The sequence below is a fragment of the Atractosteus spatula genome, chromosome 2 (genome assembly GCF_055471065.1).
Source record: "Atractosteus spatula isolate fAtrSpa1 chromosome 2, fAtrSpa1.hap1, whole genome shotgun sequence".
In the NCBI taxonomy this organism is placed as follows: Eukaryota; Metazoa; Chordata; class Actinopteri; order Semionotiformes; family Lepisosteidae; genus Atractosteus; species Atractosteus spatula.
In genome coordinates this window covers 1,926,021-1,952,928 of record NC_142707.1, presented here as the reverse complement: position 1 = coordinate 1,952,928, position 26,908 = coordinate 1,926,021, and the positions used below count along the sequence as shown (strand labels likewise).

General features: G+C 47.4%; 2 protein-coding genes across 5 annotated transcripts in view; both read right to left on the bottom strand.

The window, feature by feature from the left end:
- Positions 1-9,936, bottom strand: part of otud5a (OTU deubiquitinase 5a) — a 59,844-nt gene extending 49,908 nt beyond the window's left edge. For 2 of the 4 annotated variants that reach the window (XM_088928789.1, XM_088928800.1), the window contains exons 1-2: positions 9,037-9,936; positions 4,699-4,792 (exon numbers count right to left, since the gene is read on the bottom strand). In XM_088928789.1, the coding sequence (XP_088784915.1) occupies positions 4,699-4,792; positions 9,037-9,636 (694 nt within the window). In that variant the 5' untranslated portion in view covers positions 9,637-9,936. The remainder of the gene's footprint in view (positions 1-4,698; positions 4,793-9,036) is intronic. The other 2 variants (XM_088928809.1, XM_088928819.1) reach the window with 1 other exon arrangement.
- Positions 9,937-13,439: 3,503 nt separating this feature from the next.
- On the bottom strand, positions 13,440-19,167 carry LOC148838966 (leucine-rich repeat neuronal protein 1). Its single transcript, XM_088909587.1, has one exon. It carries the CDS (start codon positions 19,149-19,151, stop codon positions 16,920-16,922), a length of 2,232 nt encoding a protein of 743 aa, XP_088765713.1. The 5' UTR covers positions 19,152-19,167; the 3' UTR covers positions 13,440-16,919.
- Positions 19,168-26,908: the final 7,741 nt, after the last annotated feature.

Sequence of the window (26,908 nt, the reverse complement as noted above, 5' to 3'; positions counted from 1 at the left end):
AGTATTACAAAGCAGCCTGACAGAGAAGAGCAAGCTGAAGAAAGAGGGTTATTACCACTCCCTCTAGTGGCTCCTTCATTCATGCGCACTGCTCGGACGCCAACCACAAAGCCAGTTATTTCCTGTTTGTCTGTTTGCAATCTAGGAGATATGCTTACTATCATTCACCAAGTCCTAAGACTTTGGTTTCAAAGGGAGGGAGGTTTATGCTATGAAGGGAGTGAAGCAGAGCATCAGGCATTCACTGAAATATACATATACAGTTGAAATAAAGCAAGTCAGGCTTCGCTCATCAGCTCCTTTAGGCTCACACAAGATTAATTAGAAACGCCCCAGGGGCTTCAAGGCCTTGGTGTATATGATTAAGCCAAGCGCAAAGTGGATTAAGCAGAGCTTTAGGATGCCAATTATAACTCCACAAGAGCTTCAGGCATTGGCTAGGATTCCACTGTGCTCACCCCCACTGTCAGCAGTGCACCTTGTAACACCCCCCCCACACACACTCCACAGAACAAGGCGCAGAATCCAAGCCATGAAAGAAACCAGGAAGCACCACTGTCCTTCAGTCCATGGAGGAAAACCCCAGGGCTTTCAGAAATACGCTGGACACTGGCAGGGAGAAATAAACAAAAGGTGTTGTGCTTCTCGTCTTTGTATGCATGATTGCTTTGGGAAATTCCGAAGAAATCTAACCTTCTGGCGCACCTGGTTGAAACCATGTGGGTAAATATCAGAAACAGGAAGCTGAAATTTTCTCACCCAAGCTAACTTTTCACAGCTGAGGAATACAGCCTGAGAGCTGGAAATGTAGTGTTCAGCTTTTGTCTGGTGCTTCATTGTAGAAAGCAAAATTGTCACAATGTTTATTTGCTCATGTATTAATTTTCTGTTTAAGGGCAGGGGAAGTGCCTAAAAGACCAAATTAATAGTTTTTAATATTTATATTCTACTCCGCCTTGGTCAGCCGAAGCCATAGAGACAGCTCCGCAGTGAAACTGCAAGAGCAGGAAAATCGATCTTTGCCCGTCAGGAACAGACGGGATTGAGAAGCAGATCCTGCCCAGTTCTTGGAAGATAAATTTGATATATTTCATTTTACAACATTAAAGCCACCCGTCTGTTCAACACAAAAGAAAGAAAGGTGTTTTTAGACCAAATCAAGCAGTGGTATTCTCTTCTCAAAGAATTATGGGACTTACAGAGGTTTAAGGATCCATCAATGTCAAAAATCTCATTTTAGAAGCTAAGATGCAGGCAATGAGAGTCATTAGATGATATGACAAGCACAAGCACAGCAATCTTAAGCAGGTACAATAACAGTAACAAAACAAAATAAAAAAAAATACGACCAGAACTCATCTTTAAAATGCCATTCATAAAACGGAAATCAAGCATTAATAAACTACACCAGGAACATAAATGAGGCTCTTCACTGTAAAGGGACATGGAAGGAGAGAAATGAACAGCACCAAGGAAGCCCTATCCCAACCCTTTTGGTTGCTAGCAGCTGAGTGACTGAAGGATCTCATTCATCTGTTTTATGAAAGAAACCAGAGTATCAGCTTTGGCAACACAGTTGAATTTGTTTTGTTTTACACTCCAATTACTCTTTGCGTATAGAACTGAGCCCTGTCCGCATGTCCATCTAGTTCCCACTTGTGGGCCCAGACTCAGCTTTCCCTGCTGTGGACTGAAGAAGTCCACTGGGCTGATTTAGTCGATGCCCAATAGAGGGTTCTGACTGATTGACCCAGGTCTCCCTCTTGGTCTTCCCCGTTCAAAAAGCGCGTCAGTTCCACCAGCCCACTCTTTACCCTGCCAGGGACTGTGTCTGGCTGCTCCATTCTGGACGGAATCCAGAGAACGGAACAGAGTAAGTGTAACGCCTGATAAGTGGCCGCCACCAGCGAAGCCACATCAGAGCTCACTTCTTAGAAACTCGACTAAACCGCAGGGCAGATCCGATACGAGGGTCTTACTGGAACCAAGCGTGAGCTCTGTCAATCTGATACGCTACCCCCCTCCCCTGACCACAAGCACAGCCTTTCTTCAGCAAAGTAAAATTAGTTTTCTAGTTTCTGAAGCGACATCACTGACGGGAATGTCTTAAAATAATGGCCCCTTTCTACAAAAACCATCATGCATTTATTTTTCCCCCCCAAAGAGCACCCACAGGCCAGAAGAACAGGTTCTTGTTTCTGCAAGAAAAACCAGGGGCTCAGAACGATTCAGACAAAGCATTAAGAGGAAAAAAAAAGGGTTTTGAGCTCTATCCGTGACAGCCAAGCCCTGAGAAAACAGACTTCTGATACTTTAAACACAGGCATGCATTTTCTTTTACTAGCATCTAACAGCCCAATCAAGACAAGAGCCTATTAAAATGCTGCATTTATACAGAGCGCTGAGGGGGCAAAGCTCTCATGTGAATGAACGACAGAGAAGTAAAAGTCACACATCTCCATGATGAACTCTTCCTTTAAACTTTTTCTTAAAAAATGAAATGAGGGAAGAAAGGGAACTCTTCATAGGAATCTCGTGTAACGGGGCTTAGGAGCAGCGTAGTGCATTTGTGCACTTTGGCACCACTCTTCTGTTATTAGACAGCAGAGCACTTTTAGCAACGGACTGCTCCAGCTACGGTGCTCAGGGGAACGTTTCCACAGGTCCTTCCTCCCGGCGGCTGTCAGGGTGTATAACGCTGCCCTAGGCTAGGACTGCTACCCTTCATCTGCTCCTCTATGGACAGCATGTTGCACTAATGTACTTTTTGGACACTGCATTAATATACTGTTTATACTGTGGTACTTTCAATCTGTATATACCTATGCGCATTTTGCACATATTTTATTGTTTTACATTGACTACTGGCATATTTTGCACACACCTAACTATTTATTTTATTTTGTACTGCTGTACTTATTTTAATTTTTAGTCTATTCCGATGTCTGTTTTTGCTTGGGCTGGGCTGCTGTAACACCTCAATTTTAGCTCCGGGATCAATAAAGTCTTATCCATCTGTCTGAGAGACATGTCTCTTCTGAAGCCAAGATCTTCAGCGCTCTCGCCAAAGAATAAGTTTCCTTTGTTCCGGCAAATCACAATACGGCCAGCCTGGAAGAGCATTTTTTTTATTTCCTTATTTTACCTCATCGGTCAATCGAGAAAAACGCTATTCACAGTCACAGGGATGACCTGGAGGCCCATTCATACTGCACAGGAGGGCCTCTATTGAGGCAACTTCTGGAGCACACAGCACTCAGGGCAGAACAGGCCTGCCCATCGTCCAGTCCAGCGTCCAGAGAACTGCTCCGCGCCACTGCCTTAGTCATACAGATTAACGAGCTGTCCACTGCTCCTCTGAAGGCTCCTGATTAGAGCCCGTGAGAAAAGACTAGGGACCTATAATAGGAGAAACCCCCAGTCTGGGGGCATGAAGTTCGGATTTGCCCTTCCTCGGCAACGGTTCAGACACCTGTGGTGCCCAAGGGAGAAGCAGCTGATGGCCTACATAAAGAGTTCTCATTTGCAAAAACAAAACACTCCACAGCTCGGGGGACAGAGGCGTGGAACAAGCCGCTATATAGCTGAAGCTTATATCCTGGCTCCTTTCAGGAAACAGCTGGGTGAGATCCTTGGATCAATTAGCTACTAATGACCATAAAACCTAGATGCAATGAAAGATGAAAGGCCTCCTCTTATTTGTATTCTTTCTTAAAATGTTCTTACACACTTTTAATTTGCCGCAACATTACCTAAAACATTTCCCATGACTTATTCTAGCTCTCAATAAAATCTTAGATACATTTAAATAAATTATTCAAGGGTGGATTCATGTGTGAAACTAATGCAGTGAGAGTCACCATAATTGTAAAAGCCTAAAACCCCAGGTTAGAAATCTACCCTGAGATTTCTAGACGTCAAAGGCAATAACATCAAAGAAATTTTCAGTGAACAGCGCCCTCTCGTGTCGTCTTGTGAGAATTGTTTAATTCCTGAAACTACTTGGTATTGGAACAGCACGAAGTCCACTGTACTTGTATCAACCAAACAACAGAAAAATAATTTTCAACTCAACATGAGCTCTGCAGGCTTTGAGGATTTCCTTTATGAACAATTCACAAACAATACGTAAGAGGACAATTGATTGAGATCAATGGGTCAGAGGAATTTGATACAAAACTGTTGATATCTGTTTTTCCTCGGGTTTTACACAAAACACCACATTATCATAATCACAAAAAAAAGACATAAAAACACCTTAATATAGTTAATTCCACCCATACTCAAATGGACAAAACACTCTTTATTTGGTTCTGCTTAGGAATGTGAATAGGACTGAGCAGTCTTTCTGGACAACACAGAAATGACAAGGGTCTGAAGAGCTCTGGGAAAGTCCGAAACCCTAGAGGTGGCACAGAAGTGGTTTTGCACCTTTTCTAACTTTACAAGCAGTCTGCTACACTGCACGACCCTGGCCCCGATTAAAAAGGGGTTTTTAAATGAGGAGGGCCGGATTCCTAAGGAATCAGAAAGTGAGATGGGTTGATTGAGGGCCCTAACATGTTACTGGGGTATTTTAACAAAACCGCCATGACTGTCCACGCTGAGAGGGGCTCCTGCAGGCAGACCTACTGGGGCCCCCTGCAGCGCGCCCCCTCTCCCTGACTTGGGTGTCAACTGAAAGAGACGCCAACCTACCAACCGCTCTGAAGAGGCACGCTCCGTCTTCCTTCATTTTTTTAATGACGAATCCTTTCTTTTCCCCCAGCGCTTTCTCGAAGCGGTGTTCCTGCTGCGAGAAAGAGAAACTCGCTTGAAAAGACAGAAGGAAGATAGAGGAGGGCTCGTCGCATCCGCCCGAGACGAGACACGTGCCGACTCGTGTCTCCAGTCCTTCCCGCTGGACAGCCTGGGTTCCTGACCGCATCTGCTTCGAGAACGCAACTCTGACCTAAGAAGTCATATCAAAGTAATACGCTTTTCTTTAATTACGTTTGACATCTCCGAGTAAATAACAGAGCTGTAAAGACTCGAACGGGAGTAAAACACTTTAATTCAAATTTGCAAACACTATTTTCTGACAGAAACCTGAAGAGTTCAAATATGAAAAGCAGTGTAACACCTTTTTTAAAGTCATTCCGAAGCTGAAGACTGAAAATGAAGGCAAGTTCTTTAAACGGCTTTAAATGTAAAGTTGGCTAAATAAAAACAAGATTCAACAGATTCTTTGACTTATCGTTTCATTTTTTTAACTGTAACAGGAAGCATCCGCCTGATATACAAGATGGCGCCTGCACGTTTGCAAATGATGTATTTCATTTAAGAAAAGCCCCAGCGTCTTTAATAATAGTTTAAACGGGTAACAAATGCTGCAAGTGCCTCACAACCACAGTTCTGTAAGAAGCACCACAATCTGCATTGGATGACTTGAGCGGAGAACCTAGAGAGCTACAGCTGTTCTAGTCAGGCTCTCAATGACTTGAATGAACAAATTAATTAATACATAAGGCAAGGTGAATAGATTCTAGAATGTGAGCCACTGGGAACATGCATGCTTCTAAAAAGCCTGAAGCACAGCCCATCACCGCAGCACTTAGTGTAACAGCAAACACTACACAAACACCCACCCATCACTTAACACAGTACAACTAATTCTAAAGCTGAAGAACAGAAATCAACAAAGACTGCAATCATTGATATCAAGTGAATTTTTAGATTTTATTTTTGCAAAGTTGTAAAAGTTTTAATTAGATCCTTAAAAACGTCAAAAGGCCAGAACTTCCCCTTTGTCTTCTATCAGTTCTCTGTGGAGCTGTAAAAACTCAAAATCACACTATTACCATTACAGACTGAGGTTAATCAGTGGTACACAGCCTCAAAAACACGTCCCTGAACTCCTGGAGAAGAAACATCCAGTTACTAACATTCTTCCAGCAAAACGGCAAGCCTTCTAGGCCAGCTCTACAACTGTTTTGAAGCCACACATAGTGAATATGGCTGTAAATGACATCACACTGGTTTGCAAGGGTTCTCTGCTATTAAAGACAGCTGATAAACAGAGGGATAGAGAGCTGGATCATGGGTAGAGATCCTGGGTCTGATGAGCAAATAAGGGTGATTTAACTCGGTGCCTTTAAAAAATGTCTCTGGCTTCCAAGGTGTGGGTCACTGGTGTCTGAGTCAGGTCTCTCTGCCAGTCTGCCCAGGGCCTCTAAAGCACAACGCAGACACAGCTAGAGCCTTCTGAGAGTGCTCAGGACCTCAAAGGCACAGGCAGTCAGCCTACTACACCAACTGACAGGCACAGGATTTCTTTCTATCAGTCCAGAAACAGAATCATGACAATAATATTCTAATATTGTCGGGATTTTGACAAAATGCATGGACAATAACTCTGCACAGCCACAGTCAAATATCCTATACATTGCTAAGACAAACTTCTTCTTGCAATAACTGATGCTTCCCAAACACAACACAGGGACACCAGAACTATCTGATTTCCAATCTCATATGATCAACAATCTCAGACTGCTTTTGACACACATTTATTGTGCACCTAGGAAATCATTTTCACACCACAAAAGTGGCATCAAATAAACTAAACCTGTTTAGAGAGTGATGAGACCCCTGAAGCTGTAAAAATATGGACTTTGCGATTAATCAGATGCTCGTCCAGCCTATTCAGTGATGAGTAATCGGACACTGGCATCGGCCTGATGACATTTCCATGACGGGTGGAGCTCCGGCCTCGTGTGTTGCTGTTAGATGGCAAGGCAGGGCTGCGCTCGCTGCACAGACCACAGCCACGGGGCCGGCGGTGGCGCAGTGGAAACAAGGCACAGAGAGAACTCAATCCAGAGACCAGGACAATGGCTTCAGCTTGGTCTCGTCCCGTCCTCTCTCCTCCTCTCCTCCTGGGCCACACGCGACAACACCTTCGGCCCTGGGGATCGGCTCCGACTGTCCAGAGGACCGCAGGAAGCCATGAGCGGCTCCCCTGGCTGCTCCCCGCTTTCCAACAGGAAGCTGGCAGCGATTGAAGCGCTGGCTATCCCACAGAGCGGCTCACTCAGAGCGCTGTGAGGCACGTGCGATGTCCTCTCCGCGGTTAGTTTAATAATGATTCTAATTCTAATTCGCTTTCCGACAGACACAGCCAAAACAAACACGTAGGACTACGGCTACATTGACCAAACTCACAGAGGCTCAGAAGCCTCATGCGAAGCTTCCGTTTTTTCTGCAGCGCTTCGATTACCCCACCCGCGAGCAGAGGCGCGGCACTGCGGACACCTCCAAGTCCCGATCTTCAAGGGCAACGGCTTGGGATTAAAGAAGACTGGGATATTACTGGGAGTCACATCCGGAGAATGAGCTCTTCAGAGTTTCGACCCTGACTGCCCCTGCAGGACAGCGCCTCTGAAAATGTTGAGGAGTCAGGGATCGGACTCTCCCCTGGGATGAGCACACGGGGCTCTGTGCTGCAGGAGACAGGGAAGTTAACGTCCTCTCATGGGGCAACGCTCCTCTGAAACACACTCGCTTTCCCGGCCCGATGCGGCCTGCCCAGGCCTGACACACAAGACGGGTTGATGGCCTCCCCTGCCCCCTCCGGAGATCACGGCTCAACGCGCACGTCCGGCTGCAAACGAGACCAAGGAGAGGCCCGGGTCTGTTCCCCGGGGAGAGCCCTCACATTCCCACGCGGTCAGCAGAGACCGGGAGCCGGGCTGCGGGGCAGGGAAACACGAACCAGCCAGGGAGCAGTCTGACCGGCTTCTTCAGCGATCAAGGGGAGCCCACGGGGGTGCAGACAGACAGCAGCAGCCCTCGCTGTGACCAGGGTGCCTGTTGTTAAGGAGGCACACCGAAGGCCGCACCCCAGTACTGGGAGATGTGGGTGCAATGGGGTGGGGAGCGACTGCTCGCCGGAGCTGAAAGCCAGGCGGTGATTGGCGCCCGGTGAAAAAAATGCACCCCAAGGTGCGTGCGTGAAAGCAGATGGATGCCGTAAAACTGGCTTGGTGCAGAGAGCTGTTGTGCCCAGAGGTCAGGGTGCGGATGAGGGCATCTCACACACCCAACACCCGCACACCCCTGCTCTGCACCCCAGTACACGCGATCGCAAAAAACAACACGGAGGAGGGGGAGCCTGATGTCCGAGTGCTGCCTTTAACCCCACCACCGGGTCCGACTCAAGCAGCGGCTGTAGAGCCGTTTCCCACACAGAGCCCAGCCTCAGCGCTTTCTAAAGCTCTGCCAGGCCACAGCACCTGTATGAATCGGCTTCTAACAGAGCAGCTGCAAAAAGTTTCTTATTATTAAATGATTATCTGTCATGACAGCTGCAATACGACAGACTCACAGGAGCATTGACACCCTCTATCTCCATTCCAGCTGGTTCTCTCATTTATTAAATACACTAAACGTGGGCTGCTCAGACATACAGCAGGATGTCATCTCTATACACAGGGATATGATAGGTTTGACACTCATTCTAGCCAGGGTGACTGAAGGTTCCTAACGTGTTACTCCGGACTGGGATAAAAGTGGAATGCTTATTTCTACACAAAGTCTGTAATTATGGGAAATAAGTTTTAGCACTTAAGAGATGTAAATTCATTCTACACAAACCTTAACCATAAGACAAACGTCATGTCTGAACCTCCAAGAGGTCACTTTTAAACGAGGGCCACCGAAAAAACAAGGCTGCCTTAAATTCGCGAAAACTCGTTGCAAACAGGAGGTGACAATAAAAGCTTGTATCTGGCTGGGTATTTCGGGCTTTAACATTTAAATATGCTGAATTCATTAAGTGACATATAACACCGGCCATGATGTACGAGTGCAGAAGCGAATCACAGGATAAAGCAAAGCATCCGTTTCGTCAGTCACGGAGATCCCGATACTCGCAATCACACGCCACGCGTGTTGACAACGCTCGTGTCCGAGACCTGTCAGCTTGTCCACGCCGCCACCCAGAGGGTTCTCCCCGGGCAGGGACGAGCAATCGACAACTCGCTTTCTGCACCGCCGTACCTGCTCGACGGTCGCTGGGTCCAGGGACTGCAGCCTGGCCGCGTTCTCGTACTCGTCCTCGCTGTTGTATCCCGCTCCTTCCTCCGGGTCCGGGCTGGGTCCCCCTCCGCCTCCCCCGGCCACTCCGACAACCCCTCCGCCGGCGACACCGCCGGCACAGGCCGCCTGCCTCCGCCTCTTGCTGAGGCCGGGCCCAGAGCAACAGCTCCCGACTCCGGCGCCCACCCCGACCCCCGCGCCGCACCCCACGCCGCCTGACAGTTCCCCGCGGCCGCCGGCCCCGCACGACACCCCGCCCGCCCCGCTGCCGTCCGCCGGCCCCACGGGGGATCCCGACCCCACGGGCGGCGGGGAGGCCTGCTGCGGCCGGGAGCTCGCCTCGCCTCTCCGGTCCTCCCTGGACGAGGGCGGCGCGGCCTGGTAGGGCCAGCGCGGCGGGGAGGCCCTGGGTCTGGCGCCGGCCCGGCCGCCGTGTGTGTGGGGATGAGGGTGCTGGTGCGAGTGGGGGTGGGAGTCCGGACCGCTCCGCCGGTCACTCTCGTCCGGGTGGTCAGGCACCCCGACTGTCGAGCTGGGTTTCTTCTTCGGAAGAATCGTCATGGTTGTCTGCTTTCGCAGGGGGGAGCTGGGGAACGACGATTCCTCCTTTCAAGCGGTTGCCGTTAACGTGCGCTGTGTTGTGCAGCTGCAGTAGCAGCACCCCCCCCCCTGTCTGAGGACCGCGCGTAGCCCCTTCGCGATTTCCAAAAGCGTCGTTTTATCTCTGTCTTTTTTTCCTTTAAAAAAAAAAAATGAAACCCCAGTCCAACCCCGGGAGCTTTCTCGCTCGGAGAACAAAAACAAGCCGGCCCTCCTTCCGTCCTCCAGCCTTCCACAAAACATCAACACACACACACACACTGCTGACGACACGCCGACGTCACTTCCCGCAGCCGCTGACAGCTCCCCTTCCGCACCCGTCCGTCACCCTGCCTAGCAACCAGGGACCAGCAGCCCCCGCGCGAGTGGCGCGGAGCCGCTGTCAAGGGGACAGTACCTGCACAAAACAAACAGCTACGGGGTTTTATAAATATATGTTTATATCTCCCCCGGCTACATTTTCTGTAATCTACTAGGTGTTTAGATTTCGTGACTTTTGGGATTGAACCGTCCACGTGGCCCTTCCTGAATATCGTATTAGTAGTAATGAGTTTAGTTGTTGTTTTAAAAAAAACAACGTTTTTCTTCCAGAAGGAAATTTCGTGTCAGTACAATGTCCTTTGTAGAATCCGTACTGTAGTTCGAGGATTTAGAAACCGATCCTTGTATCTATAGAAAGGAATTTTATCATTGCATACACTATGGGGGTTATTATCAAAACGCAATTATTTATACCGTAACTACAATCAAATCACCGTGTGCTTGGTAATTATAATGAGCATTATGGAAAGCTCCTGTATAATAAATGGGTTTACATTCAATTTTAGTATCTCATAATCACAGAATATTTCACAACACCTTTAGATTAAACGGACAGCATTTCTTCTTGTTCTTACTCAGATTCTCAAGCCTACTAAACACGTTTACCACAGTCGATTATTATAGAAAAATAACTTTTTTAATGAAATAAACATTATCTTGTAGTTATGAAAGGAATTGCATTTTTTTTATCTAAGCTTCTCGTGTCTGGGGTGCTTTTGGAAGTACAGCACCTATCAGGTTAAACTGTGGACTAGCCAGTTACAATTAGCGGTTTTCAGTCTGGGGCGGGCTGTGGGTCTGGACGTGTACCTTTCGGGTCTCACCCGAAGCACGTAGGTCCTGCGGTTCGGTTACTCGCTCAGGGCGAGAGTCACAGGTACAATAAAATATCGAGTAATGAGTTTGGACAACTCCTGATAGATATTGCATTACAAATAAAGTTAAACAGATATCTTTATAAATTGTTCATTAATTTAATCCGGTTAAATTAGTGCTCTCTAAATCTAAGCATGAGCAGGATGGTTTGTGTGTGTTTTTTGTCGGGCTGAAAGGGAATCTAGTGGAGTTATTTGTTAGCTGTAGGTTTGTGAAGCTGTTTTGGACGGACTTACAGAGTTTTGTTTGCAGACAGTTAAAGGTGCTTTTTAGATGTAAGGATTTCGATATTTTATTGTACTGTTTAATAGAAAATTTGGAAAAAGAGCATTTATTTATAGTAAATTTATTAGTCATTCTGGGTAAATTTCACATTCATAAATCAAAAGGGTCTAATCTCCCCTTTTTAATACTTTTGAGGTGGAGTTGAAACACTAAATTCTATTAAAAATTTTGAAAAATGTTAAAGCAAAGAAAACATTTGATATATGTGCAAAATACAATTTGATCACATCATTTACTTCAATATCTCTGCCAGTTAATTGTGTTAACAATTGTGTTAACAATTTCTGATTTTGATTCTGATAACGTTTCTGATCCTCTGGTTGTATTTGTATTTGTAAATTCTTTATACGTTTAATACATTTTTTTAAAAAAACAACCAGGGAGACACACAGGAACCCACCCTCCTGCAGAGCAACATCTAATGCAGAGACGTAGACAGCGGGGTTGCTGCCCCTGCCCCTTTGCCCTCATTTGCCCAAGTGTCCTTTTGTGCTTGTAGATAAAGAGTCCAACCAATTTTCTTTTTTTTTTTTCGCCTCTTGACGATTCTGCTTCTGTATTTATTTACGAAAGAAAAAAACGTTGGACCTAATTGATCTCATCGGAGCGCCAATGCCCGCCTCCAGTTCGTTGCAAAAAGCGGAGGAAAAAAGCAGCGATAAGCAACGTACTGTAGGCTACTCCACCTGTAGGGGTCTTGTTAAACGTTAAACGTGAATGGCGAGAAGATAACACGGATTTTTCAGAAGGACTGTACAAAAGTAACACACCAAGGGTGTCATATTGAGCACTGTTTGTTTAAGAAAGACTATTTGCATTCACCTGTGGCTTAGCTAGCTAGAGTTGAGATGTCCTGAAGAAAATGTAGTTAACTGAGTAGACAACCCAGTCTTTTTGTATTTGATATAAACCTCTAACATGCATATTCTTTGTCGTGTATATATATATGTTTCAGTCACAGAAACAGGAGAGTATGTCTTCAGAAAATAGAAGAAGAAAATTTAGGGAGGCAGCTGAAGGGAGCACATCGCTTCACAACTGGGTCACAACTAGCGGCAGACGGACAGGTAAATGGGCATAAAAAAACTCATTTCCTTCGGCTACATTCTACCTACGCCTCAATAACAGAAGAGTCTTGCCTCGCAAGAATGATTACATCGGTAAATGTTGCACGACCTAAGTTTTGAAGAATATCAAAACTGCCTGTAGCCTATTTACAAAAAATATACAGGCTATATGAGTAGTAATTCCATTATCATTTTTGGATTTCTCTGCCAAGTTTTTTTTTTTTGGACACGACCAATAAATTATTCTATTGGAATTAAATTTATAGCTTGGTATGTCATGATAAAAATTGATGTTGATGTATAAAATAATGCTTAAGCTTCTAGTAGTGTAGATTGAGCAATTTCAAGAGATATCCAGTACATAATAATAGAGATATGATGGTTTATAAGACAAGGAAATAATCTGTATCTATTTATTTAAGATGGCAGATGATAATTTCTAGCGGCTTCTTGAATATTTGTCCCACAATAGAAATTTCTTGGGGAAAAAAAAATCTTGGATTTAATGTGCTATCGTGTGAACTCTTGCTCTCGAGATGGAAAGAGATTGCATTTGGTTTTGCATGTAATTAGATGGTAATTCTTTTGTTTGCTCTGTCCTCTTGTTAAGATGTCTTATATCAGGAAAATAAAGTATATGTTCAGTAGAGGGGGTGTAATATCTTGTCTGTAAATCAAACATAATTAGCAGTTATGGACAACCTTTTTTTTGTGAATATTATTATGCCTCTGAAGTCACTTCCAAATTTCCTGTGAAATCATTTACCAGCTTCAACAGAAAGACCGGGCAAGTTGTTCCCCACTCCCACAACCTTTTATGTAAAGAAGTGCCTCCTGCTCTCAATGTAATATGCTCTTCCACATATTTCCCACTTGTGTCCTCTGGTTTGTGTTTGACCGTTGATGTTGAAGAAATCCCCCAGAGTGACTTTGTCCGTGCCTTATAGGAATACGGGCCCGAGGTTCTCTTGTAGTCTTCTCTGTCTAAAAAGGTTGAGTTTTTTCAGCCTGTCCATGCAGGCTAAAAGGCTCAACAGACATATCAGATCGTCGATATATAATGTCAACTTAAAAATTTCCATTCCAATAAGGTTGTGCCTGCTGGAATTCTTTAATCCAGTGAAGGACCCCTGAGAGACTGTGTATGTGAGGACACTGTCTTAAATGTTGTCCCTGCCAATATACGATAGCACATAATATACGGAGAAAACACACTTTTGAGATTTCGTCTTCTAATGTTTATTATCATCCTGACAAAAACTGCATTTCTGTTTACAAGTGACACTGTGCTTCATCTTCATCTGTTCATTATTTGCTCTGAAATACAGAACTGCACTGCACATTCGATTATTCACGTACAAATATTACAGGAATGTGTTATTTTAGCTTTATCAAAAAATACAATAACATTTTACTCCACCGAGGCTAAAAATCACTGCCACTACTCCTTCATGAACACTACACTACATGTTATAACAACACGTACAATCTTTTACAACCATTCGTGCAAACGACATTACCTGCACTCAGCTGTTCATAGTAGTTCAGATCGCAACATACAGTCGTTTCAGCCGAATGCTAAGAGCAGGTCTCCAGGTAGAGAGAAGTCAGGTGAAAATGATGGAATTAAGAATTGAGAGCTGACAAGGATGTTCTGCAGACGCAGTGGTCCTGGTATAACTGTGAAATTTATTTTTTTCTGTGATGTTTGTTGTTTGATCGTGTTGTGTATTGTTTGTGAAGGAGTTTTGATGGTAGTTTTTAGCCTCAATCTTATACAGCATTTCCAAAAATACCCTGCTATTGTTTGAACGATATGTGTATCACTGCCAACCTACTGCGGTGCCTATTTACTTTAAAGTTGCATTGCCCCATCGTAATCCAGCTGTAGCGAAGACATGACTAATAATCCCCATCAGCTCCTCCATGAGATCTGAGGCTTATGAGAGCTTTCTCAATACTCCTACTTTATTATGGAAAAGAAAAAAATCAGGAGAAAGTATTTCTGTTTCTTCATTTAGAAAATGCTTTCCTTGACACCTGAAGATGGACAAAACACATCTTGTTCTGTGATCCAAACTGTCCTCAGTGTTACAGCGTGTTTAAAATGCACATCTGGGCTCTAAAGTTTGACTGAGCTACGCCAGTAAAGAAACACAAACCAAAAGATTTAAAAAAATAATAATTTCTAAATAGGCCTAAAGTGGTCAAAACCTGCTTATTCATTAACATTTTCTTCCACCACATCTTCAAGGTGCTGATCATCCACTAAACCTGCTGTAGCCGCTGTGTGTCCTGGGCTATGTGGTGAGAGCTCTGCAGCAGATATTCTGTTCTCCCTGCGTACTCCACAGCTGCTGCAGTGCTGGCAGAAGAAATGACAGAAAGTGTCATTCCAATTTACAAGGAGCAGGAAAAAGCTTAATAGAATGTGTGGTAAATTCCAATAATAAATATTAAGATTACCACTCCCTCACCCACTGGAAAAATAAAACAGGCATAATTCCCCCTGGATCTTGATTCTTAATGTTCTTTTTTATTTTGGGATGTGTTCAATGCCTTAGGTTATTATGATTCTACTAATCTTAATGCTAATAAATGGGGCAATGAACATGGGATTTGAAAAATTAGTTCATTAATCTTCAAAAAGAATAACCCGGGGAAGGTGATGCAACATCAGAACACAATATACACATAAATATGAGAACAGTTTGTCCAATGAACAAAACAATATAGACTGCATGTATGCTTGGTTAGAAAAATAGGGGATGATGGGTATAGATGCAGATCGACTGATAGACATAAGACATATGACTGAACAATCAAGATTCGGGAGAGGGTTGGACAGAAAGAGCGAAACATGAAACAGCAGACTTTCGTCCGGATAGGGTTTCAGAAATGCTACAATAAAAAAATAGCTTACTATACCACAAATAGTTTCTTTCTTTCCATGGGATTCGTAACTAGCTGTTGTAAGAAACCCAGTAATACAGAGTCTGGGAGTATCCCATCACTCGGAATATACAGTAGCTGTGTCCCCTTTTGTGCACTTTCATTTTTGCTGCCTCCTTTCTGTAATGACAAGTAAGTGGTATTCGGCAGATAAGGTAAACCACAGAAAATCAGAAAGCATCAACATGAGCAGACAGCATTGTGTGCCGATTTGTATGTAGAAATGTATGCGATAAAGTGACTCGGCAGGCGGACGCATAATCCAAGCTCCTGTTCTCATGTGCACATTAGTGTTCAGCTTTGGTATTGATGCAGTGTTTGGCTGAATGAACGCTGTAGGTTCCTGCTCTTTCACCATCGTCCCAGGAAGAGGGGGGGACCATTCAGCCTGAAAACGAGTAGGAGGTTCGCACGGCTGGCAGATAACTTGAGTGCTTTAGCAGCCCATGGTCTCTGACGTGACTACTAATGTTTCATATCACTTCTGTTCTTCTGTATGCTCCAGAACAACACTTTATCATTCTCGTTATGTTGCCGAGTGTTTTAGCACAAGGTTAGAATGGGCACTGGGGTGGAGCAGAAGCCGAAAGCATTTAAAATCTCTTTTATGGCTGAAGGTACCGGGAGAAAGTAGGCAAGTTCCCAGCCGTGTCTCACTTCAAGAGACTGATGGGCGAAGCAGTTGTGGCAGGAGACCACGGTGTCAGGGACCAAGTTAAAGAAACAACATTCTGACAATTTGTTTAAAAATAAAGAGCATCATGTGGGGTATTGGTAGCTCTGACATCTTCAGTGGAGGGTTTAACACGAGCCTCAGGAGATCATGTCTGCAAGTCTGCAAGCTGGAGAGTGAGGCTGTCACTGCAGCACTAGTGCTGGAAGTTCGTTGTCGAGGGGTTCCTGAACTCTGATAGTGGACCAGCCAGGCATTTTGGAACACAAAGTCTATTTACAAAAAATACTGTAAATGCAGAACACAGCCTCTGAGATATTCAGCTTTTTATTCTGTGCTTCATCAGTTATTATTATTATTATTATTATTATTATTACTTCTGCATAGTTCCTTATGACAGAAGAAGTTCAGGTCTTAAGAAACACATCTTTGTGGGTTGTGAGGCTACTTTTAGCTCCTCTGCAAAACAAATTTCAATTTAGAAAAACCCCTCAAGAGGCATGATCACATTGCGCAGGGTAGAACTTGTCTCGGAGTAAACACAGCTACCAATTCCTGCAGGCATCGAGGTGTAAGGTCTAGTTTGACATCAAGTGTGTCAGCGAGGCCGGCCGGTCGGCTGTCGACTGTCCCCGGTCTTTCGCCCTGCTGCGTTCTTCAAAATGCCTGTTGCAAACTCCTCAGTGCTACGACTACTGTTCTATGTCTACTGATACACAAATGCACACTTTGGAGATAATGTGTGTTTCACCAAGGGATTATTAAAACATTTCTTGTGAGCATCTCCCCCTTCTCATATAAAAATAAAATCCCAGAGTGGGGAATTTGGGGGTTGTGTCGCACCCCCTGGAAAAAATAAATAAAATAAATAGGCCATCCAGAGACTTTCACAAGTGCTGAGGGGAAAAGCAGCCGCGTCATTTTGGGAGGAAGAGCGTGGTTAGGTGGCAAAATAAGTTAAGTTAAACTTAACGTGTGATGGAAACCGCGCACGCATGTGTGCACACACGTACACCGCCATGGTCACGCCAACACACGTCCAGCTTTCCCTCGCCCCTCGCTGCGACCGGCTACCACAGGTAGGTCTTGGAGGTGTCTATCTGCGGGGCCTGTGCATCCAGGGTGCACTCCTTCTCCTTCTCCGCCTCGCACTCCCACAGGTTGATGAGGGGGGGGTACAGCTCGTTCAGGGGGATGGCGGTGGCGTGCTGCATGTACTTCTTCAGCGAGTGGTGGCAGGCCTTCTGCTTCATCCGGCGGCCCATGTAGAAGACCAGCAGGGCCATGATGCAGATGGCGAACATGGAGCCCATCACGGCGGCCAGGGCCACACTGGAGGGCTGGGCCACCATCTCCACGGCGAAGGTGGCCTCCTTGGTGGTCACGTTGACGCAGGAGCGCTGGGTCTGGCGCTCGGTGGAGGAGGAGACGGTCAGGCAGACTTCGTACTCGGTGGAGGGCAGCAGGTGGGTGAGGTTGTACTCCTGGATGTCCACGGGCACCTTGGCCGTGTAGCTGACCTGCGGGTTGTCGATCTTCATGGTGGCGGTGGCCCACCGGGGTGGCGGGGCCTCGCGGCCGGAGGCCGTGACGGACGGGGCCAGCCTCCACGCCAGCACCACCGAGCGGGAGTGGACAACCTTGGCCAGGATCACCAGGCCCCCGGTGGCGTTCCCTGCCCCCGGCTCTCCGCCCTCGGGCGCCGCCCCCCCGCCCCCGGACACGTGCAGGCTCACGCTGCGCGTGTCCGCCCCCTCGGAGTTCCACGCCACGCAGGTGTAGAGCCCCGCGTCCTCGGGTTCGACGCGAAGGATCTCCAGGGCGCCCTGTCCTTGCACCCTGTGCTTCCGGCTGCTGGAGGAGGGGGCAAGCGCAGCAGAGGTGGGGCCGGAGGTGACCTTGTCTCCCGCTGGGGTCACCCAATAGAACTGGGGCGCCGGGTCAGCCATTGCCCAGCAGTTCAGAGTGAGGCGCTGTCCAGCGGTGGCGTTGAGCTGTGCTGGGAACGTGTGCAGGGAGATGAGGGGCAGGCAGGTGTTGCTGGCAAGGCTGAAGCCTGTCGTGACCACCTCCTGAAGCAGACGGCCGCTCAGCTGTGGTGGGGTGGCACAGAGGGTTATCTGGGTTTCCAGCAGGCGTAAGGTGGACTGGTTCCCCAGGATGGCGCCCCAGTTGGAGAGGCAATCGCAGCGCAAGGGGTTGCTGTGCAGGCTGATCTCGTCTAGGATGGGGAAGGAGGCCAGGAGCTCGCGGGGCAGCAGGCTGAGGTCGTTGTTGCTGACCAGCAGCGTGCGCAGCCCGGCCACATCCAGGAACGCTCCCCGGTCGATGTAGGAGAGCCGGGGGTTGTTGCGGATCTCTAACTTGGCCATGTCAGGGAGGTGGGCGAAGGCCCCTCGCTCGATGGCCACCAGCTCGTCCATGTTGTTCAGGCTGAGCTCCTCCAGGTGGGGGAAGTGACTGAAGTCCCCCTCCTGCACCCGGCTGATGGGGTTCTTGTTCAGGTCCAGAAACTTGAGGTTTGGCAAGCCCCGCAGGGCCTGCTTGGGGACAGCGGTGAGCTGGTTGTCAAAGAAGGAGAGACTCTCCAGGTAGGACAGGCCTTCAAAAGTGTTGGCTGGCACATTCTTTAGCCCCATGCCAGCCAGCACCAGGCTGTGCAGCTTGGACAGAGGGTGGAAGTTCATGCCCTGCAGCCCCCGGATGGGGTTCTCCCCAATCATGAGGATCTCGAGGTTGGGGAGGAACTCAAACCAGCGACTGTCGATGGCTGCCAACTTGTTGGAGTTGAGGTGCAGCCTCAGCAGGTTGCCCAGCCCGGCGAACGCCTTGGGGCCGATGGTGGAGATCTGGTTGTGGTTAATGTAGAGCTCCTCCAAGCTGACAAGGTCCTTCAGGCAAAAATCCGGCAGCTCCTTCACCTGGTTCTCCTCCAGGTAGAGCGTGATGAGCTGGGTCAGGTTGGAGAGGCCGATGTCCTGCATCCGGGCAAAGTGGTTCTGGGACAGGTCCAGCTCGGTCAGGTTGATCAGGCTCTGAAGCTCCGTGGTCACCTTGGAGATGTTGTTGCTCTGCAGGAGCAACACCTGGGTGTCCCCCGAGATGTTCCAGGGGATGCTGCTCAGCTGCAGCTCATTGCAGTCCACGGTCTTGGCCTGGTGGAACACGGACTGGGGGGTGTACCAGGGTCGGGTCTCACAGATGCACTGCGGGGGGCAGTGGGGGCTGGCGGGGGAGGAGAGGCACAGAGAGAGCAGGAGGCAGGCTGCCACCAGCCGCACACTGTCCTCAGGTCTTCCCATGGCAGCGGGCAGCACCGGGACAGTCCTTTCTTCCTCGGATTGCACAGCAGCACGGCTTTCTAGCACTCAGGACCTGCTGGAGTAAGAAAAGTCATGTTACTGTCCCGCGCTAACCTTGCTTCTTTCCTGTTAATACAGACTTGCGGCTCTACAGCCGCACAATTAACTTTGAACTTTGTTCCTGGCCATTCCTTTTCCCTGACTTTTTAAATTATCCCACCACTCTTAGCCTACGGAAATATTCATTGTCAGGTGTTCTTGCAGTTTCCTAAGTTTAATCATCAAAACGATGATTCTGTAGACCTTTTGGCATATAACTACAGGAGACACCTTACGTTTAACAGTGACTTTGGTATGTCTGATGGCAGCTAACAGTTCTAAAAACCACAGTGCACTGAATACTGATTCTAAAGAGCGCAGCATGTGAATGATAAATTCTAAAGAACAAGGCACACTGATTACAGACTTGAAAGAGTACAAAACTGCCATTAATTTATTTTCTAATTGTATTAATTAAGTAATCAATCATTAAGTAAGGGCAGCACAGTGCCGCAGTGGTTAGCACTGCTGCCTCACAGCGCTGGCGCCCTGGATTCTCCCTGTGTTCACGTGCGTTTCCTCCGAGAGGACTTGTTTCCGTCCAGAACCTAGAAACATGCTGGTACAGCAGGTTAACTGGCAGAAGCCCTGGTGCGCATGTGTGTGTCCTGTTCTGCACTGGCATCGCGTCCAGGTCTACCCTGCCTTGAGCCCATTGCTTGATGGGATTGGCTCTAGTTCTCCTGCGACTCTGAATTGGATGAAGTAGTTTGAAAAAGGATGGATAGTCATGTATTCAATGTGTTTGTATAAGTAAAGTTCACATCTCCCGAAGCTTTCCAAGAAAGACAACATCCATGGTGCCATTACACCCTGCCACCACTAGAGCTCAGTATTTTCTTTCCATATCCATTAAAACAATTCCATTACATGGCCTCTCCATTACAATAAGCACACATCCGTTTTCAACAACAGCTGAGTCTAGTATGGGGGGCGCAGTGAGCTGGAGCTCAGGGTTAAAATCAGTCACGCACCCCCGCCAGCCCACTCAGAGCAAGAACAAAGTGCCCAATTCTCACTTCACATGTCCCTTCAAGAATGCACCGAGTTCCAATATCCACCAAAACAACAGATATACTGCAGCCCAGCACTGTAGCACTGAGCTACTGAACACACTGCAGCCCAGCATTGCAGCACTGAGCTACTGAGCACACTGCAGGCCAGCACTGTAACACTGAGCTACTGAGCACACTGCTGCCCAATATTGTAGCACTGAGCACACTGCAGCCCAGCACTCTGACACTGAACTCCTAAACACACTGCAGCCCAGCACCCTGACACTGAGCTCCTGAACACACTGCAGCCCAGCCCTCTGACACTGAGATATTACTCTTCATTTCATTGTGCAAATTTATGCAGTCAAAGCTACAAGCATGTTTGCTCCAAATTACTGATCATTTTGTAAAGACTGTTCCTTCACGGACTATGGTCAGTAATTGTGGACCAGTCATGCAGGGAAATGTACGAGACTGTCAGAATTAAGTGCTGCAATTTTGAATGTATGGATTCAGAAGACAAGGTTCTGAAAGTTTAGTCCCCAAGTTGAGGGATGATTTAAAAACAGAGTCCTGTATGGATTTACACATTGGATAATTTATGTTCAGAGGAATTATATTATAATCACTTGAGCACCTTTTTTCCCTCAAAATTACTGTTTTTACTTACAATATGTCCGTACATTCTTCTTTCCAGTGCTATCATCCTGGCAACTGCTACATTGTTTACAGTATAGGTTTGCACATTTTATAAAGAGGAGGATTCTGGTCCACAACTTTTTAATCAACTGAGTGTCATTAATTAGTATCTAGTATCTTAAGGCTCGTAGAAAAGTACTGTATAGCCTCATGAATATCTTTTGACTGAAATATTGCAATACTGTGAATTAAATTTAAATGTCAGACATTCTGAATTAGAGTATGAATATATTTCTACAAATATCATTATTATTATTCCTATTAATATCATTAATGGTATTGATTACTTAATATAATTATTAGCATCACTTTATCAGATAAAATAATAAGATTATCAACAATAGTAACTTCAGCATGATCATCATGATAATTTTATTTTTAATTTACTGCTTGCAATTTTATAACAATATTTATTTGATGTAATACAGTTCATGATATATCATCTGAAGGTACTTGACAATGAACCAACAGGGACGAGTAGGAACAGATGTTGGAGCATTAAAGGTGTGAAGTCAACTGAAGTTCAAAGCTTTTTGATCTTTGTGACATGTTGCTTCACTCAGAGAAACAGAGCTGTGGGCAGAACGTTCTCTTCCACAGCTTCCTGCTCCCTCTGAACCCAAGCAAACTAACAGCATATGTCAAAGTCTTTACTCAAAAAATAAGTGAAAACGCTTAATTGTTTAAACACAATCGATCACAACCAGAGTTCAGGAGTGACAGTACCAGTTTCCAGCAATCCACACAACTGACCGTGTGTCCCTAGTGCCTTTTAAAGATGTAAACTCTACCTCTTTGCCTGGTAAAAATTCCCATCACACCTAAAGTCCGTAACACTGAGCAACAGACACAAAACCTCCAAGACACCCGGAGATTCACTCATTCCACAGACCACATTCACCAGGTACAACATTTCCTCATCGCAGTCCTGCAGGACGGCTTGCTTCCAATAAGGCGAGTGAATCACCTCCAATAACGTTAAGTACACCTGAGTACAGGCAGAGCCCCTTGCCACACAGAGTTTCAGAGACCAGCGTCTCACTTCATACCCCGGACACTGCAGGAGCGTCATCTCAGGAGCTCCTGGATCACGGACCTACTCTGAAGAGCCGTCAGTAGCCCACCTTCCAACACAGGTTAGGGGACCAGGACAACACTGGAATCCCCCATGGTGGCGACACGGAGTGGGAAAGTACTGCTAGATACGGCTCAATAGATCCGCTCAACAGGCTTCCCGCGAGAATGTCCAGTTCTGCCTCTTCTGATCCTTTTTTTGTTCCCTGTATGTCGAGACGGCACACCAGTCACACCAGTCACACCAGTCAGCACTAGTGCTTCTCAGCGCTGCGGGCCTGGGGTTGAGTCCTGGGGTGCTCTCTGCTCTCAGTTTGTTAGATCTCTCCTTGTTTTCCGTGGGCTTCCTCCTACAGTCCACAGACATGCCGGTGGTTTGCTGGGCTTTATGGGAGACTGGCCCTGGTGTGAGTGTGTGTGTGTGTGTCTGTGCATGCCCGTGGTGGTCTGGTGTCCTGTCCAGGGTGTATCCTGCCTTGCACCTGTTGCTTGCTGGGATAGGCTCTGACTCCCCTGCAACCATGAATTGAGAAAAACTCACAGAGAGAACCTTCTTCTTCTTATTATTATTATTACAAGTTCACACATTCCTGGAATAGCAAATACCAACAGACCAGAAAAGCACCTGGAATCAACTGAGTGGAAATGCAGAACAGCACAGAAAGACCAGCCATGAGGTCCTAGCCCGCAGCAGCCTCAGTGCAGTGCAGTAGGTGAGAAGGATTTCCCCCAGGACAGACTGACCGGGCTGGACTTTCGAAGGTGCCTGCATTGAGAAGGGTATTGCAATGAGATGGGAGTCTGTCTGGCTCCAAGACTCTGTGCTCCTTTTAACTGTATTCTAGACTTTGCACATTTTGGATTCTGAGATTAGCTGTATTAATTTCGCAAGACTTCTCATATACGTGTTTCTGATCTTTATTATTATTTTGATCTTTGAAGGGGTGTTACCCCCGGTGTCCTGGCCAAATTTCCCCGTGGGCCTTTTACCAGTCATGGCCTCCTAATAACCTCCATCTCTGAACTGGCTCCATCACTCTGCTCTCCTCCCCACTGGTGTGTGGGGAGCCGACTGGTGCACTTTGAGTGGAGAGTCCAGAAAAGCGCTATATAAGTGTAAGGAATTCTTATCCTTATTCTTGGGCCTTTCTGGGGGGAATGAGCTCTCTAACCACAGCGCACACTCACCCACAGACACACACACATTCGCTCTATCCCAGCATGCCCCTGCCCTCTCTCTCTCAGCCCTTTCAGCGCCAGGCTGCCAGGGAGTGCGACAGTCCCGCCACGCTTGTCTGATTTAGTTAACGAGCGCGAGCAGAGACAGGCGCCCCCCAGGGGCCTTCAGCACAGCAGGAAACGGGGCCACCTCGCCAGGCTGCCATGGCAACCACCGGGGAAGCACGGGACCTGCCCCCCAGGCTCGGGGAAACAGACACGCCTTGAAGGCCTGGCTGGGCCCTTCCAGCGCAGGCTGAACTCGCCGCTCAGAAAGGGCTTAGCCTACGCCTACCGCGTCCATGGCGTGGCACGGGCAACGTTTAAAAAAAACTCCCATTGTTCGAAACACATAAAAAAACAAAACAGATGCTGTTTTGGATTAGCATGTCCTGCTGCTTTTAAGACAGCATAGTGAGTGGGAGATGGGCTAAATCAGCGGCAGGAGATCTGTCTGCGTGCTGATGGATGGAAATAACCCTGATGAGACAGAGCACTCCTGTGCGACGAAGACAGCGAACAGCAGCCATCTCTATTACCAGACTATTTATATCAGAAGCATCCAGGCCAGATGAGCATAGGACTGTCCTGGGCTGCGTGGCAGGTTTCTGTTCATTCTGCTCACATTGAACACACGTCCACACATGTCCACACCTCTGGAAAACTCACATTAGGACACATTTTGAAGGTACAAGTATGTAGGAAGTAGATCTAATACATATTTCGATCTCCTGAAAAACGATGCTCAGGTTTCCGGCCCTGGTAGCTCATTCTGGGACAGGACTCCCAGAGGCGAAACTGTTCATCCTCCTGCCCCAGGGCTGCAAGGGAGGGACTGTGCCCCAAACCCCTGGCTCCTCCGCTCCATTCCAGCAGATCGCCTGCCAGCAGAATTGCGGCTGCCATGTGCTGAAAGCAGCTGGCTTCCCAATGTCTTTAAACTTCCTGCGTCGAACTGTATTTGTGATACAGTGCACGATGAGGCAAGGCAATGAGAAAGGCAAGCACCATTCTAGGATATACAACTAAAAGTGGAGGATAAATCAAGTGAAGTCATGTTAAAATGATACAATGGCCCACTAATACTGTACCTCACTTAGAATACTGCGTGCAATTTTGGTGGCCATGTTACAATAAGGGTGCTTCTGGTCTGGGATCGGTCCAGAGCGGAGAGTACAGATACAAAGCAACAGGCCACACTGGCAGGATGTTTAGTCTGGCACAGAGAAGATGAGAATGGGGCCTGATCCAGGCACAACAGGGTCTCGACATGTGCAGGGGTTCAGGGCAGAGAACCATCACGAAGAGCCAAAGTCGCACATAACCATGTCCTTCCCAAAGGCTTCGCACAAAGTACTGCAGTATACAGCATGTAGGACTAAAAGACTGAACTAACTCTCCTTTATATGATAATTAAAGCAGTAATGGACTGGCTTTAAATTATTTTAAACAGCACTGATTGAATAAGTCGAACAGTTGTCACAAAAGTACAGGAATCAGCTTGAATCCGCCCTCTGCGTCCAGTGACTCCCCGCATTCTCCCTGTCTGCCTCCCTATTGAGCACCTCTGCCGACACGGCGCCTGCAGTTCGTTACAACACAACGTCAAGGCCCCGCTGAGAGGAGGGTGCTGGGTAAGGGGATGCTTGGGATACCAGCGGAAACTCTGTGGAAGTGAAATCGCAACTAAGAACAGGGGGAGCTTCCTGTACACAGAGGTTTGTGGGAGTGTGGAACAAGCTGCCCAGCCATGTTGCTGAAGTCGGTACCCTGGTTTCGCTCATGAAAGCGTTGTATGGGATCCTCAGATCAATTAACTACTAATTATTCTTGTCTGTGACCTTTCTGATGGTCTCGTGCATGGTGGCTCTGAGGTTTAAGCCAGTGGACACAGGGGCCACAAGGTAAGAGGGGGCGAGCCCACTAACACTCAGTCCCCAGGTGTGCCGTGTGTGGCCTGCTGGGCGTTCAGACCTCACATGTTTCAGGGAGAGGGAGAAATAGAGGTAAATTATAAACCTATAAAATAAAATGAATTTCAAAACTTTCAAAAAATTCTAAATGTAAGAGAACACAGGGGGCTAGCATTCAGCCTAATGAACCCTCAAACAGACACCCGTTCTTTTGCCCTGTGTATGAAGCTATGATTTTGCCAAAAATCTTTTATTGTTATTGTTTAAACTCTTTAAGCTTCTAGTTGAATTTCATGCTGGTAGCCCTTGCTATTCCCTCCTTACAGGCCTGTTTTTAAGTCAGGCAGCCAATGCGACGCGTCCTGCACTCTTCGGTCATGTGTTTAACTCGAAGTGACAACATCACACTGGGAGGGGAGGTATCTTTATTCCTGTCCACGAAAAATACAGACAGAAATGGGACTCTCAGACAAAATGATAGCGGCACAGAGAAACACACTGGCCTCCATTCCTCCATGTCGTATTTACGTTTCTTCAGCAGGGTTATAGGTTTTTATTTTGACAATAAGTAGAACAATGAAGACAGAGACCTGTGTCATCTGGGGGCGAGCATTTCCTCGCAGTGCATTGCTGCCGAGCTATGATATCTGACAGGCCTGGCATTCCAGGCTACTGTACCAAACCACAGTGTGCTCTGTCACCTTGTCAATACAATTTTGTAACCACGGCAACTGATGGCTCGTACTTGCAGGCAGAAGTGCCCCCCGGGCCTGGGCAGCATCTGCAGGGACCTCCGGCAGCAACAGCATGGCAGAGTGCCCCCCCCCCGCCCTTCAGCTGCCCCTGGTCTGTCTCCCAGATACCCCTGCTGGGGCGCTCAGTACGCTTGGCGAGAGGCCGGGCACTGCTGCTGTACTGCTCTGTCCCCCTGCACACACGGGGCAGGCCCGGTCTCTGCTTCCACACCGCGCACGCACAGACACGCACGTACCCAGCCCACCCGCCCGCCCCGTCCCTTTGCTCTCTCCCAGAAGAGGGTCCTCCCACCTGTGTCACACACGGCCAGGACAGCGCACCACTCCGCCGAGATCAGGCCCACAGCCGCAGGCCCTTGCTTCCAGTCCTCGTTCTTCCCTCCCACAGCCCGGCACAGAACAACCCACTCCACTCTCCGGTCTCTCCCAGCCCCTGCTGTCCCAGAAGCCCATTTCCATTCCTCTCCCTCTCCTGGCACAAACTCCGGCGACGCTGTCAAGCGCCCGGGCCTGACCCGCTCTCCAAACACGGACTGCGTGCTCGGTCATCATCGCGCTGAGCACTCAGAGAGGGCTTTTCAACGGGACTGTGGCTGGGGGGCACGCGGGGGTACAGGCCAGTTTTGGAAATGCCCACTGCTGTATCCAGCACAGGGTCGCGGGGGCAGCCGGGGAAGCAACCGGCGCAAGACAGGGTACCCCCCGGACGGGACACCAGTCCATCGCAGGGTTTGGAAAAACTGAACTCCAGAAATAAAAATAAAAAAAATCAGTAAGCAAAAAGCAACACAAAACCAAAAGCACTCAAACACATTAGAGCAGAAAGCACAGACAGATGTTCTCCTCGGTTCTTTAACAAAGGGTTTAAGCTGCATTTCCTGTCCGGTGATCCGTCCTGTTCTAATGCCGGCACTAGGGATTACGGAGCCAGATGTTCACATTTACTTCTGGAAAGTTCGGATGCTAATTCCATACCTTAAATCCCCAAATCTTCAATCCTTTAT

Coding starts and splice junctions, on each gene's coding strand:
- LOC148838966 (XM_088909587.1), bottom strand. CDS start 19,151: ATGGGAAGACCTGAGGACAGTGTGCGGCTGGTGGCAGCCTGCCTCCTG.